The sequence below is a fragment of the Vigna radiata genome, chromosome 8, assembly GCF_000741045.1.
Source record: "Vigna radiata var. radiata cultivar VC1973A chromosome 8, Vradiata_ver6, whole genome shotgun sequence".
Lineage (NCBI taxonomy): Eukaryota > Viridiplantae > Streptophyta > Magnoliopsida > Fabales > Fabaceae > Vigna > Vigna radiata.
Genome location: NC_028358.1, coordinates 42,128,173 through 42,144,395, shown reverse-complemented (window position 1 = coordinate 42,144,395; position 16,223 = coordinate 42,128,173). Strand labels below are relative to the sequence as shown.

Here is a 16,223-nt window from a genome sequence, read left to right as displayed (position 1 = left end):
TCCTTGACCTTAAAACTTGAATCCATGATAAATGAGGGTACTTTTGTCTACTATAATCCGGTATACATTGTTAAAACGTACCAACTGAAAAACAGGCATACGCGTGTTAACAAACTGAAAAACAGGCATACGCGTGTTAACAAACCCATATATATATATATATATATATATATATATCATTTTTGAAAATTCAAGTGTCAATAAAAAAGTTGAACAATGATAATTATTTTACACGAATAACACACCGGTACATTTCTTTTTTTTTTCCAAAACAGAACACTTGTTTTTATTTACTCAAATTGCTCACTTTCATTATGCTGGTTCAAAACTCGATTTTTAAAAATCTAAATCCTAAACATGTTTTTGGTGTCCTAATTCAAAAAAAGCATGTTAAAGCATATTCAAAATTTGATTTCTCAAATTCTGAATTAACACAATCAAAGTATATTATTGGAGTAAATAAAAGTTACATAATGAAAAAGGAACATGACATTATATTATTTGTATAAGAAATTTATAAAGATTCAAAACATACTAACTCACAATTTAAAGTTTTAGATTAAATAATATTAATTTTTATTAAAAATTTCGTATGGATTAAAAATAAGATTAATTTATAATATATAAGTATATTGTTTTATGAAATTAAATTAAACTTAAAGTAAACTACTAATAATTTTTTATATAAGTTTTACTCAACTCTCCTTATTACTTTCAAAAGATACATCAATGTATATTTAAAATTTTATACAAATTAACAAAAGAATTCATTTTCTTTTTTCAATAATAAAAAATTATTTGTTTGTAAAAAATATTTGCTTTAGTACTTCATTATTTATTTTATTTGTCGTGAAATATTTAAAAATAAGTTAGCTAAATATGTTTTTGTGTAAAAAATATGAAATTATATTTTTCTTACTATTTATATTTATTAATTGATCTAACATTTAGTTTTAGAGTTTAGTTGGTATTTTTTACAATATTAAAAAGATTAAAAATCATATTGAGTGGTATTATTAAAGTAAATACTATGAAAATTGATAAACTTCCTATACATAAGAGTAAAAAAAAAAAACTGGAGTGATTTCTTAAGCTATACATTGACTTGAGGGAGATGTTGAAATTAATATAGGAGACTGGCATCTCCTGGTATAGATGTTGACGAATTATATATCAATGATTTGCGAGAGAGGCATAGAAACGACTGCAACACACAACATGGTAGTTAAATATAGATTCAAAAGTATTAAGAAAAGAAAAAACATGAGTTGAGGGAACTGAATGAGTTTTGGAGTGCTCGGGAGGGTACATGAATCCAGTTGGTAGACATCAAACAACACAGTCCGAATCAAAATTAAATTAGGAATTTAGAATGTTGGACATACATCAGACACCACTTCAATTTTCCCATATCAATGTCATTTTCGTTCTTTCTGTCCAACACAAATACTTATTGTTAAATTAATATCATATATTCTGGGCCAGCAATCACATTTTTCATTCTTTTTTTTTTTGTCTCTAACGAATCAACTCCCACACTAGTCTCATTCAGCAATACTTTGATCATTGCATTTCACCTGAGAGGGGAGTATAAGCTCATTCGAGGGTTATTATTTTAATAAAAATCAACACCATTAGCTGAAATTTAATGTATATATCTGGTCTGGTCAAGAACTAGTGGAAATTAATTTCAGGGTATTAATTAGTACTTTGTCAGCGCTTAATCATTTCCAATGGTTTTGGGATCTTTTTCCATAGATGGAACCAATCCCTTTTTGGCATTACCTGAGGTTGTTAGGTATAAATGTACTAGTACTGTCTTCTCATTTTTCACATCCCTTGAATACTGAAACAAAACCCAGTTTCTTCAGTCACACTAAAACAAGAGTAGAATGGAATCTTCTCAACAGATTTCTGAAGAATGGGGTTCTCTTTGTGGATTGCACACAACTGAAGAAGCTGACTTTATGGCTCAGTTGTTTCCTGGTACTTACTGTTCTGTCACAGAAAAGCACTATGGAAATACCACTTTTGGCTTTTGGCCTGCCCATGAATCCAAAACAGTGACCATGAAAGCCACTAATAACAACTCATACTTCCTTCCAAATGTTACAGACATTAATTTATGTTTCTCACAAGGGAGTAGCTCCAGCATTGACAGTGGTAATAGTATCTTTTCCACTACAAGTACTGGACCCTACTACTGTGATCCAGCAACAAACTTTGACTCAGTGTCCATGGCCTTTTTCCTGGGAGATGCCCAATTCAGTCCCCATAATTTTCACTGTTATGATAACTCAAGCCAACAGATAAATGAAAACACTGATGAAGAGTCAAGTCTAGACCCAGTAACTCTTGCCGACAACAATTTGCAGGCTAAGAGGGAGCATGAGATGATGGTTTCTGAATATGCACACGAGGACAGAAGTGAAAACCTGGAGAACCTAACAAAAAGGCTTAGGAACTCAAAAGAGGTAGAGATAGAATACTTAATACCGAGTTAAAGTTCTGTTACCTAGTGCCGTATTTCTACTCTTTTTTCCCCTTCAGAATATTGAGTTATGTTGTTTACTTGTGTTGGACTCTGATCATGATTTTACTATTTGTAGGTCTCAAAAACATTGAGGAGTACCAAGTTGAAGAAAAATTCAAAATCTGCTTCAACGAACAAGAATGAAGATGACAGAAGCTTGAACCTCGAAGGGCTTGGCTGTTTTTCACAGGGTGACTCTAATGCTTCTCTGAAGCCAAATGGAGGAGCATTGAAAGATCCTGCACCTCCCAGTTTGCTTAGAAAATCAAGAGCAACTAAGGGTCCTGCTACTGATCCACAGAGCCTTTATGCAAGAGTAAGTCACCCATTAGAAGCACATTTCAATGAAATCACAATGACAATTGCACATGTATGATCACTGTGCTAATAATATCAAGGTTTTTAGAATTTATACAACTGCATAAGGACTGTAATAATCGCTACATCAGTCGCATTCATTCTGATATCAAAGACTGTAATGAAATTACGATTTAAAAATCTCAACAATAAATATGGTTTTGCTCTCAACTAGGTAAACATATTTTATTTAGCCTAAAAGGAACTTTTCTACTGGATTGTGCAGAAAAGAAGAGAAAGAATAAATGAAAGGTTGAGAATACTGCAAAGTCTTGTCCCCAATGGAACTAAGGTAACTCTCTCTGTTAATTGAACTGTTGCCATAATTGGTCAGTGTTCAAATTCTCATGTTCTGTCTTCCAAAACTGTAGGTGGATATCAGCACCATGCTTGATGAAGCAGTGCAATACGTTAAATTTTTACAGCTCCAAATCAAGGTAACAATTAGGAAAACCTTCTCGTTACATTTTTTCAAAGATTTTCTTCATTTTATATTAAGATTGTGATTATTAATTCATTTTGATTTGGATGAAACAGCTTCTGAGCTCTGATGATATGTGGATGTATGCCCCAATTGCTTACAATGGTATAAACATTGGGCTTGACCTCAGTATTTCTCCAACCAAAGGAAGATGAATTAATGTGATAGTATAGCAATTAAAGAGGTTACAACATTTCATTAACTTAGATTGTCTCAGTATGATGTTTTAGTCTATTCATTTCTGTAATGCCACTCAATCCTGCAAACTATGGACAGCATTCATTAATCAAACAAGTCCTTTCAAGAAACCAGACACCAACGTGTTAACTTTGCTGATAAAAAATACCAATTTCTGTTTACTTTCTAATGTTTCATGCAAATCAATGTTTTTACATATTACTGATTTGATTTCACCCAGCAAAAACTTGGATCACGTGCTATAGTTAATCTAAAAAAAACTCTCTTTTTAAAGTTACCTTATCAATAATTAATTTTAATAAAAAAACATGTAATTATCTTTATAGATCTTTTAGTAAAATCTCGAATTATAATATTGTAAACAGAAAAAATAAATATATAGTTAAGAATATGCTACACCTTACTATGAACAAAATATATAGTACTTCAAATCAATAACAGTAAAAAATTATCTTTTCAACTCATAAGAATTAAGGAAAGACTTTTTGTCATTCATTCTTTATTTGGATCTGATAAACTTGCTTATTTATTTTATTTGCGTACGGAATATGATGTTCATATTTATAATTATAATCATTTTTCCAAAAGAATTAATTTTTAATTGAATATATACACTTCGTTCTGATTCTAAACCCGTGCTACCCTATTCAATTATTGGATTGTAAACTACAATTTTAATATAACGGACTATTCCTTAGCAAGAATAATTAAATTTAAATTTATCTTTTGTTCCTATAAATTATGGAGCTGAAAATAAATAAATATATATATATATATATATATAAGGCTAAAAATATAATCAAATTAAATAAATTAAGAAGACAGTGTATTTAAATTAAATAACTATATATAGGAATGATGAACTGTCGAAGGTCTTTGAGAGCACCTTATATGCAAACATGTTAACAAGTTCTACTAAGGATTGGTAATCAGGAGAGAATATACATTGAATCTAAAGTTGATATATAGTAACTTAATATGATATGATGTGTTAGCTGTACAACAAAAAGAGAGAAAATTTGAATACTAAATCATAATTATAATTAAATAAGAAAATAAGACAAAATAAATCATGGAATATAAGGAAATGCTGAAATAAATCATAAGAAATAAATTTAAATTATTCTAAATTATTTTATGATACCGTTTAATAGATATATTTCATGTATTATAATATTCCCATTTCTGAGTATGTTGTCACTTCGAAGATTGAGAATACTTACAGCTCCAACAAGATTCAACTCCGATTTTATGTCTCCTTGTTTAGGGCCATGATTCACATAAAGTACTAAAAGTGGATCTTAATTAATAATATTGGAATAATTAAAATAATACACTCAAAATTGTTACTAACAATTTGGTAAATCACAAAATAAATAATTATTGCTAAAATTTATATATATATATATAGTCATTGTCATTAATAAAACAAAAATAAATAATTAAATCAATATTCATATATGAAAAAAATGAATTTGTATTGTTTTCATATTCAGAGATAAATTTTCTTTCTATCACTTTTAAAATAAAAAAAAATACAAAACTAATATTTTAGTACCAAGTGGGACCAGAGATTATTATTTCTTTTTTTTCTCTTCAAAATAAAACAAAACAATTAAGAAATTAGAACATAAATAATGAGTTTGTATTTATCTTCTTTTTTTTTTCAAAAAAAAAACATGTTAAAAAGATGAACACTAACACAAAAATATGATTATTATGTCTAACAATTTATATCCAACTAGTAAATATCATACTTGATGATATTTTTGTAAATAAATTGACAAAATTTATATGTGATCTTTATGATCAGATATAACTTTGATCATACATAAATTTCAAATTTTATCACTTACCATAATAGATTAGATATAAAACCCTTCGTATGTAATTTTGATGTCACTTTCATTTTCACTTGCTTCTTCACAACAGTCTCATATGAGCAAGTGAGTGAGTTTTCTTTGCTTCTTCTTCTTTTAATATAAGTTTTTCCTTACTTCTCCTATATTTTGAAAGAAGAAAAAAAAAAGTTAAATTTACTTCTCCCACAAACGCAAACAAAATCTAAAATGACAAAACTAAAATACTTTTTATTTTCTGTCAATGAAAAAGGTATATAAATCAACAAACAAATAAAAATATATATATTCGTACTTTATTTTTTTATCATATTGAATGTGATATTTTACTATTTATTAACATTAAATTACATTTTTTATAAAAGATTTAAAAATCTTTCTAATTTAACTATAAATTCTCATTATACATATACAAAAATTTTAAAATCTAAGGGCATATCATCTTCCCACATCCAAGAAGATATGCTTATGAGTACTAACAACACGGTAAATCACAATTTCATAATCGTGATAAATTTATTCTTGGGTTTAAAAACAAACACTTATCAATTTGAAAAAAAGTATAAATAATGTAATTTTAACAAGTATATATCTGTTACCCAGACCAACTATTTTAAAACATTTAAATATAATATTTATTGCAGCACTTTTAGTACATATTATATGATATTTTGACAACTCTTTTTTAATAACTTTTTTATAACAGGACACGTATCATTATTTTATTGGTATATTTGAATTTATGATTAAAAAAATATTTGAAACGGACTAATCATATACTACCACATATGCGTTATCAAAAAGTTATCAACAAAAATTGTTAGAGACTTTTTCCAACTTTTTTAAGAACCATAAAGTGTAGACCAGTTTCTAGTTAAAATAATTAAGATAATAATAACACTGTAATTAATTTGCTGGCTAAGGCTTTGTAGCATGAGATGAGAGATCTTATGTGTAACAATCTTAAATTGGAGTGTAAGAGGAAGAAGAATCTTAAGACAGTGTTCGAATCTCTGATCTAACCAAACGGGCACTCACGAACTCAGAAAGGATATATAAAATACAGCAAATCTTGTTAATCATCCATATGTCGAGGAATATATTGTTGTCCATATATTCCAACATCATAAACATAAATATAAACATAAAATACAACAGAGAATGTTGAACACTGCCCTGAAGCCAGAAGTGATATTAATATACAAATCGTTAATTGTGCCATTGTTTCATATCTGGATTATAGCCCAGATTTCCCAACTCAGCATTACGATAAAATGCTGAACTGGGCACAAGAATCTCGCATTATATCGATCCACGAATGCTTGCAAAATCTAGAACTGAAAACTGAGTTGAACGATGAAGAGTATGTGGTAGGTTTTTAACAGCTCTAGAGGGGACAAAAACACAGTTTGCAGATAATGCTGTCTAGTTTTGAAAACAGTTTTCAGAATGGAAGACTTACCACCACGATCTCTCGCCGTCCTTCTTGCATACGTCATTTTGTATTTTGTCTAACACATAATTTATATAATATCATATTCTGGGCCAACCCCACGTCGGTCTCACAATTAACAGGTGTAATTCTCTTTGTACAACCCTCCAAATCTCCTCATTCTCACTCACAAATACTTTTATATTCTGCTTCTCTCTCATCCATGGAAGGAATTTTCAGGTCTACCAATATTGTATAGGGCTTCCTGAACAATGATATATTCATATTCTAATGAAAAACGAATAATTGGTAGGTTCTGTGGATGAAGGTATGGTCTGAAACAAGGTTTACTTGGTGTTCTAAAGATTGGTTTTTACGGTGTTAAAATAATTTTCATCAGTGCAAGTTTTATCCCACTGACACAAATTAATCATCTGTTTTGAATTACTCAGTGAAAAATATAAACTTAAGTTATAGCTTAAAAGTGGTCCCATCAAGAACTTTTGCGTATTGATTTAAGGGTAGGACTTTGTCAGATGCTAATTATTGCCAATTATGAATTGAGATATTTTTATATGGATGAAGTCAATCCTTAGTGGTTTATGATTTCTACTTGTTGGGTATAAATAGAGTACAGTTCTCATTCTACAGGTGGGGTTCTTCTTCAATAACAGTAGAAGAAGAAGAGAAGAGTCACACCCAAGAAAGAAAATGGATCCTACTGAGCAAATTTCTGAAGAATGGAGTTCTCTCAGTGGTTTTTGCACAGCTGAGGAAGCCGACTTCATGAGCCAGTTGCTTGACAACTGCTCACTCCCTGAAAATCTGTGTGGAAATTTCCACTTGGGAATTCCATCTGCGACATGGCCTGGCCATGAATCAACAATACTGACCGTGACAAGCATCAATGACAGTCCATATTTTCCTACAACCGCTGATAATAGTAATAGTAATTATTTATGTTTTTCACAAGGAAGTTGCTCCACTTCTGATAGTAGCAATATATTTCCTGCTACAAGTGGCAATAAACACTGCTTGAACGACCCAGTAGCCAACATTGGCTACGTGTCCATGGGTTTTGCCAAGTTCAGCCCATATAATGTACAAGGGAGTGACAGCCAACAGATGAATGGATACACTGATCAAGATTTAGGTCCAGAGGTTATTGCTGACAAGAACTCCCAGGATCACCAGGAATGTGAAGTACTAGTTTCTGAAGCAACAACAGAGGATATAACCACCAATCTGGAGAAGTCGGGAAAAAGATCTAGGGGCTCAATGCAGGTAGAATAACACATATTATTACTAATGCTGTTTCCTAGTCCTATAATAGTATAGTTGTTTGTTATATGAGCATTTCCTTTTCCAGCAGAAATTTTGTGCGGTTCTTCTCATCATGATTTGGTGATTTTTACTTAATGGTAGGTACGAAAGAGCAAGAAAAATGCTAAATCCGTGAAGAAACCAAAATCTGATTCTATAAGTAACTCTGAAGAGGGTAGAAGTCCTGATCTTCATGGTTGCTGCTCAGATGATGATGACTCTAATGCTTCTCAAGAGCTGAATGAAGGAGGATCTCCAAATCTGAGCCTGGAGGATTCTACATCCCTTAAGTTGAAGGGGAAAAAATCAACAGCTAGTAGAGGTTCTGCTACTGATCCACAAAGTGTATATGCAAGGGTATGTATTTCATCAAATTAATCCATTCTAACAATTCTATGATCTTTCATTGTCGTCAATGTACTGTAAACTGTAAAGGATGTGATCTCAAGAAATTTTCCTTTTTGCACAACGCAGAGAAGAAGAGAAAGAATAAATGAAAGATTGAAAATCCTACAAAACCTTGTCCCGAACGGAACCAAGGTAGATTTCTCAATCAATATCCAACTACTGCCAAAGTCAAACAAGTGGTTGACTTAAGATGTTGAATTTTGGTTCCTCGTGAATTGCAGGTGGATATCAGCACCATGCTTGAGGAAGCCGTTCAATATGTGAAGTTTTTACAGCTCCAAATTAAGGTAACAACTTTAGTTGAGATTCTCCTTTCTTTACCTTGCATCCAAATTTTAGTTCGGTGTGAAAGATTTTTGTTACATCATAAGATAGAGACTGATTGTGATTTGAATTTAACAGCTTCTGAGCTCTGATGATCTTTGGATGTACGCTCCTATTGCTTACAATGGAATGAACATTGGACTAGACCTCAATATTACCCCAACCAAACAGCCATAAGTATCTTGCATAGCAATTAAAAGGTGATGCAGCAGCAATTTGGTAGCTGCCTTTTGTGACGTTTCTATTATGTTCATAAGTATGTATTAACTGCCATTTGATCATAAGGAGGTTTGAGATTTTTTTATTCATGAAGCAAGAGATTGATTAATCAAGCGAACCTTGTGTATTTTCTAACCATGAGAAATCATTTTCGGTTGATTTCCTGGTTGTTTATTACTCATACTTTTAACTATGTTCGGTTTCACCTTATATATATACGGTGACTCTTGCTACTTACAATATTGAATGAGATTGAGTTTGATCCTCTATGGAGATCATTTTTATCAGATTTTACTTATTTTCTGAGCCAAAGTTTAGAACATTAATGGACAATAAAAAGAAGAGTAATTTTCTTCAAAAAGAAATTCTGATCTTATTTCAATGCATAACGTAAAACATTTGCAGACAAGATTTTCAGAGAATTAAAGACGCAACAGCGACACGATTATAGAAAATCATTGTTATAAACATTTACACAGATAATAAAAGACAAAAAAAAGGTGTTTTTGTAATGTATAGATGAGGGATTAAAATTTAAAATCGACAATTTCTAAAATGCATAACCATTCTCAGTTGGGGAATGATATTTCATGCAGTTTTCTCACAGATAAAGGACAACTTGAATTCCATGAGCTCATATTATCATATTTCTTAAGTCAAGTCACTACACATTTTCTTTAAGAACATAATCATACAACAAAAGTACAATAAACTTAATCTTTCATTTACCTTAAATAAAGTCCACTGGAAAATATGTCACGAGCATTGATGAAGATTATAAATAAGATCAAATACATTATATAATAAAAAAAATAAAAAACAAAAGAAATTAAGTTTAAAAATTAATTAGTTGAAAAATGCTTGTTTTAAGAGAAGTAATGGAAAAAAAAAATAGAGCATATAGATTAAAACAATAAAACTTATAGTTAATAACTTGTTAAAAATCTCATTTTATTGTTATTTTGAATAGCAAGGAGATTTGGGAATTGATGTGACAGTTTTAATCACAAAAATAACACTAAAAACCCATATAACCCGCCTGAAAAACATAGGTCTCCTTTGGTATTTTAATGCAGGAAGTAAAGTGTGGATCTCACTTGGTAGCCCTATTTTGACACATCTCACTTCTATATCTATTCCCTCTTCCCTATTTTCACACCATTTCTGCTATTTCAAACAAGAAAGCATTTAAGATAGAGGGTGAAGAAAAAAAACACCCACCTATCAATGAATGAACAATGTTGTTAAGGCTGCAATAAAAAAGCACGATAGGTTACAATCACAAGTGTGGAATAAGAAGTGCCATAAACAGAAATCCTAAAATCTAGTGGAAATAAAATAACTTAAAAAAGTATGCCCTAAATTAAGTATACAACTTGCTACATTCCCAGTAAAAACGTAGGACGACTATCTAATTTTGAACCCTTTTATTGTCCATATGATACAGTCTATGAAACTCGTGCTCAGAAATCTGAACTCAAAAAGGTACACTTCACACATAAATATCCAATCCTCTCACGCTCTTTCATCGTTGGCATGATTTACAACCTCTGATTGGCTGTCCAAGGGCATATACTGTGCCATGATGGCTCTGATCTCAGAATCCATATAAGACTGCAAAAACACCAACAGAGTAAATGTCAAATGTCATGTTCTCGTACTACAGTTTCTAATAATAGGTCTCAGCTGATAAGGAATTGGTGGATCTCATTAAATGCCATTATGCTGTATAAAATAAGAATTGAATAGAAAAGGAAGGTAATAGCATCACTAAACTGAGAGAATGTGACTAAGCTTACCCTTATTCTATATTTGTACAGGAGGTATGCCCCAGCAGCAGCCATAACTAAGCCAACTAAAATAACCCAAAAAACAGTCCAAGCTGATCTTCCCTCCTGACGGGCAGTTTTACCTGCAAAATACCCAGTTGGAAATAAATAAAACCGACCAATTCAAATGTCGTGAAAGTAGAAGAACATCAAGTGTGTTTCACTCACTTATGCAAGTATCGTGGTCCTTTATATACAAAAGATCTCCACTGCAAGTGCACTCATAGCTGCCCCAAGTATTCTTGCAGCTACATTCAGGGCACTGACAAGCTTTCTTCTCTCTGCATTCATCAATGTCTGCAAGGATAAAACAAAAGAGTTCAGATATTTTGTTCAGGTTTGATGAAACTGTCAAAGATAATTAACAACGACCAGGTGGTGGATTAATAGTAGTACACAACCACTTCTTTTTTTTTCTAAAATTTAAGACGGGGAGTATAATTTACATAAAAGCCAGTTTCACTTAGGGTCTATTTAATCGAGCATCTACACAAGAAAAAAAAAAGAAAAAAAAAATAAAATTGACTTCGTCATAAATAAGATAAAATTAGAATATACACAAGTTAAAAATAAAAATATTGAGAAACTATATGGGAAAGTTTCTACATCCGCGAGCTTTCAACTAATGGAGTCAACTTTATTTTTTTCTTCATTTTTCTTTTTCCTAAAAGTACTTATGGAAAAACTCGTCCAATTAGACCCTCACTGAGACAGCTATACATCTTTCCTACTTTTACACTTTACGTTTTTCATTAGGTCTCAACTGATTTAGTACAAAATGTTTTTGTAGGGAGTTTATTATGTCTGCGTAGCAAATCTGCTTGTTAAGTTAAAATGGTAGGAACTTACATTTTATGTTAGATTAGGGACAAATCTTAACCATAAGATCATACCATAAATGGCAAAGATTGAAACATACGAGTCACTACATTTTAAGAAAAAACTCACTACTTTCACTGCAATACAAAATGGCTTTTGTAATACATGTAAACTGAATTTCATCGTCAATCCAACATGTTATATCAAAAACAATCGGGTTTTACACCAGGTTTGAAAAGTATAATCACTTGCATATACACTAAGCCACAGATACTGGGACTATTTCCAATACCGTTGGTTGTGAAATAATGAGAATAACCACTATACAGGATCTAGGTTATACTGCAAGAGCTCAATCCGAGGAAAAAACAATTAAAAAAAGAAAAAATTATCAATATATCTCACCTTCACAATTTTTGACACCATCACCTTTAAAGCCTGCAGGACACTTGCATTTTACCCCTCCATCATCCTGTCCATAAGGCAATGATGATATATGCCATAATTCAGTTTCCGTTATGGATTTATAAACCTTGCCCGGTGAAGTTGACATTTAAAAAAATTAGTAACTACTAACCAAACAGGCAGAATATGCATGCCCATTCCGAGCTTCATGCCAACAACCTCCGTTGTTTATCTTGCACCGCCCAGGTCCACTAGCTGCAAACCCAGAAGAAACTAGTTCAATAAAACTCTAGAAACATTTAATGAAAAGGTTTATTATTCTATAGTAACTGAGTATATAACACATACATATCATAGGTTCCTATAATTTTATTGAATTGTATATTGGGCCACTATAATTTAAAGATAAAAGCTTCCAACAGTATCCCTAAATGCTAAGGAGTCGATCTTGGACAGCAAAAAGTAGTTGCCGACCCCAAAACTGCTAATGCAGCATAGCTGAATGAGGGATGCCCACTGTTCTAATTGTTTTACTATTATTATAACTTCTTATATACTTTGCTATCCTTTATTAAATGGTTATTATTACTATCATTATTTAATAATTTAGCTTTATAAAAATACAGATTCATTAAAACAACAAGGTTCTATAAATAATTTACATTTATGAAAATAGAAATTTTCTAAACTAAAGAATCATCACACCCAGTCAATGCACGTAAATGAGATCAGTAAGTAAATATCAAACCCAGGAACTACTCTAATTCATTAAGCTTAGCACATTTGTAAAATAAAAAAAAAAGAAGAGTAATTCTGATCATGGATAAGTGTTCATAATGTTAAATACACATCGTTTTAATTCCATCCTTTTCTTATCCTTGTCTATTTTCTTGCGCAGATAGATAAGTTTGAATTCTAACCTGCACATGTTGTATAACCATCTCCTTTGAACTGCACACCATCCACCAAGGGGCATTCACATACTCTCCCACGGAAAGTATCCTGAGAAAATATTCACATATATAATCAGGAATACAGAAAACTGAAGCCAGGATCGTTAGACAGTCATTTTAATCTAAGTACAAATACCTTGCATGCGGTGATGTTAGCTGATTTATCCTGCCAACAACCACCATTATTCTCCAAGCACTCATTTGTCTCCACATCTGCCAATAAAAAGTTTTCTACTTAGAAAACAAAATAGCTCGTTTCTTCAGAACCGAATGAAAGACAACATTTACCACTGCTCAAACAAATAGCAGGTTCAGTAGTTTCTTCGAAACCAGCACAAATAGCTTTCATAACAGCACCTTTCTCCAATTTCCCTGGAAAAAATACATTAGAAAAGGAAATCCAGACCAACATCAATCCAAGAAGCATATAGTACAAACCTCGATACTGTCTATTGTTGACAACTAGGGTAGGCAATATGGTAACGTCACCTCGTGATCCCTTCCCAACCTACAAACACTATCTTGTTAAAAATTTATGGATGACAATGTGATCCAAGCAATTAAACAATAACATGAACTGAAAGAAAAAAACAATTAATGTTATAAAGGAGTACCTGGGCATCTTGCTCTTCTTTCAAAACAGGATTTTCAGAATCACTATTTGGATCTCCCATGCACCTTTCAATCTTTTTAAGATCAAGGCCTGCAAATATTGAATAATCATCTTTTAGAAATCTATATCAACCAACGACCAATGGATAGCATAATAAGCAACAATGATACACTTACCAAGTGATTCAATGACAGCATCTGCACATTTCTTGTTGTATTTTTTCTCCTTCATTGGGCATCTAATTTGAAAATCAGTGACATAATCCCACCACACCCAAGGCTTTTTGGTTTCATTAGCTACCTTGAAAACACATAGCTGCCTTAAATTTTCAATAACCACATCCTTTCCGTCATATCCAGTACTGAAATCCTGCTCAGGATCTGGAGCACAATATCTCCCATGATTTATGCACTGGGACTTGCACTGTTTGCTCAATGTGAATGCCTGAGGACAGTACCAAGTTATATAATGGGGCGTAAATTGAGAATAACCACCTTTCTCTAATATCTGTGCCGCACCCTTAAAATCTTTCACAAATTCCATCAACATGTCACATTTAACTCCACACTCATCATTGCTGTTGGTCCACAGTTCATACTCCACACGATCATCTGGGTGGGGGACAGCCTCTCTCCAATCCAGATTTACATTGACCATATCCCCATTACTTATGGCATCCTTTAACTTTCCACCAAAACTTTTTTCAATGAGGGCAGATGGTATTGTTATGTTCTCTATGTATTTTGCAGAGGACCCATCTTCTTCAGGAGTGTCCATGGTGATCAACTTTTCCTCAATGTCATCTGCAACAAGAACAGCAGAAGCTCCAGCCTTTTGTGCATTCCAGACCTTCAAAGCAAAGAAGCAATCTGCAAAAGAACACATAAAAACACTTAGAATAAAACCAAGCAACATATCAAGACTTGGTCAAACTTACAGCATGCTAGTTATGCAAAAGCAAACCACAAATTTGAACTAATAGATCTTTAAGTGTGATTGGATAAGTGTTTCCAAAATTAATTTTGAATGAAATTAACTTCGGTCAAAATTGATTTTTGCTGTGAAAAGCTTTATGTTTCTCTGTTTTTATTCTAAAAGACAATGCTAATTAATAGTTGTTTCAACTAAAAAAAGCAAAACTTTGGAATCAACTCCTAAATGTAGAATGATCGCTTGAATATATTTAGTTAAAATCATTTTAGCGGATCAAGTCAAATAGAACCTAAGATGCTATTTTAACGCGATTTTGTAGAATCAAACGTGAATCCAAACAAGAAGAAATAAAACCTAAGACCCGTCATTATCTATAAACTCAATGGGGGGAAATAATTATTCTCTCCATATATACATGAAAAAACAATAGCAACACCCCATGAACCAAATAGCAAGGTAACGTACCTAAACCGACAAAAGAACCCAACTTTGGCTCCTAACAAGTAATACATTAAACCGAGAGACAAAAACCCTTCTCAAACAACGCAAAACGAGCTAAAAAGCCTCAAAACCACATACAAAATCACACCCCTCAAAATCACTACCAACAGATGTTGAAACCTTCGAAATCAGACGTCAAAATTTGGTAATAAGAGAATCTTACTTCCTCGATCGAGCAAAACGATAGTGGGAAGAGCACCGGGTTTAGATTTGAAGGAAATCCCAAACTCATCAAACTCCTTGCAACCCTTTTTATTGTCCTTAGGATACACCACGTTCCCAGCCATGCTGCCTCCGTATTGAGGTATCCCAAAGTTCCCAATCGCGCTATCGTGCGTTCCCTTGATGTTGTCCGGTGACGTCACCGTCAAACTGTTCTTCTCCACCACGAATTTAGCCATTGACGGCGCCGAAAGGAAAAGCACCAGAAACCCTAGAAAGATGTAGAACGAAGATCTCCGAAGCTTCATTTTGATAACACCCAGAGTGATTAGCACTGGGTTTTAAGAATTCCAAAATGGGTCAGCTTCAGAGATCTCTTCAAGGGAGAAAGAAGGGTAAGAATTGAACCTTTGCTTTCTCTCAGTTTCCTATAAAAATAAGGAAAGTGGGGTTTTTTTGTTGTTGTTTAAGAAAACAAAACTGGATTTAGTACTTGAGTTGCGTATATATAAGTATGCAAAGACTTGGAAACGCAAAGATCTTTCACTGTTAGAGCTCTGAATTCCGGGAGACAACAAAATTGCTAACCTTCTTTCTTTCTTGACTGTAAGTCTTAACCATTAAGCATTTACAATCTTAAATATATTTCATTTTTTGATATATATATATATATATATATATATATATATATATATATATATATATATTTATTGTGGGTTGACCTGAGGTAAAAATTTTGAAAGTTAGGTATTTGAAACAAGAAACACTTTATACAATGATTTTCTTTTTTCTTTTAATTACTTTTTACATATATTATCTATTGCATTAATAATGATAATAAAAATCTTAATATTCGACAAATTAATGTATGAAT

General features: G+C 32.1%; 3 protein-coding genes across 3 annotated transcripts; 2 read left to right on the top strand and 1 right to left on the bottom strand.

Moving 5' to 3' along the window:
* Positions 1 to 1,892: 1,892 nt before the first annotated feature.
* LOC106770688 (transcription factor bHLH139-like) lies at positions 1,893 to 3,526 on the top strand. The gene is made up of 5 exons (XM_014656485.1): positions 1,893 to 2,474; positions 2,610 to 2,849; positions 3,117 to 3,182; positions 3,262 to 3,327; positions 3,428 to 3,526. The coding sequence occupies exons 1-5, from the start codon at positions 1,893 to 1,895 to the stop codon at positions 3,524 to 3,526; spliced, it is 1,053 nt and encodes a 350-aa protein (XP_014511971.1).
* Positions 3,527 to 7,363: 3,837 nt separating this feature from the next.
* On the top strand, positions 7,364 to 9,393 carry LOC106770687 (transcription factor bHLH84). The gene is made up of 6 exons (XM_022784972.1): positions 7,364 to 7,381; positions 7,512 to 8,144; positions 8,286 to 8,540; positions 8,658 to 8,723; positions 8,813 to 8,878; positions 8,994 to 9,393. The coding sequence occupies exons 2-6, from the start codon at positions 7,572 to 7,574 to the stop codon at positions 9,090 to 9,092; spliced, it is 1,059 nt and encodes a 352-aa protein (XP_022640693.1). The 5' UTR covers positions 7,364 to 7,381; positions 7,512 to 7,571; the 3' UTR covers positions 9,093 to 9,393.
* Positions 9,394 to 10,356: 963 nt separating this feature from the next.
* Positions 10,357 to 15,967, bottom strand: LOC106772346 (vacuolar-sorting receptor 1). Its single transcript, XM_014658714.2, has 12 exons — positions 15,351 to 15,967; positions 13,930 to 14,622; positions 13,755 to 13,843; positions 13,579 to 13,648; positions 13,429 to 13,512; positions 13,277 to 13,353; positions 13,108 to 13,189; positions 12,360 to 12,442; positions 12,188 to 12,254; positions 11,132 to 11,260; positions 10,934 to 11,046; positions 10,357 to 10,748 (listed from the first exon to the last, which is right to left on the bottom strand). Exons 1-12 carry the CDS (start codon positions 15,655 to 15,657, stop codon positions 10,650 to 10,652), a joined length of 1,893 nt encoding a protein of 630 aa, XP_014514200.1. The 5' UTR covers positions 15,658 to 15,967; the 3' UTR covers positions 10,357 to 10,649.
* Positions 15,968 to 16,223: the final 256 nt, after the last annotated feature.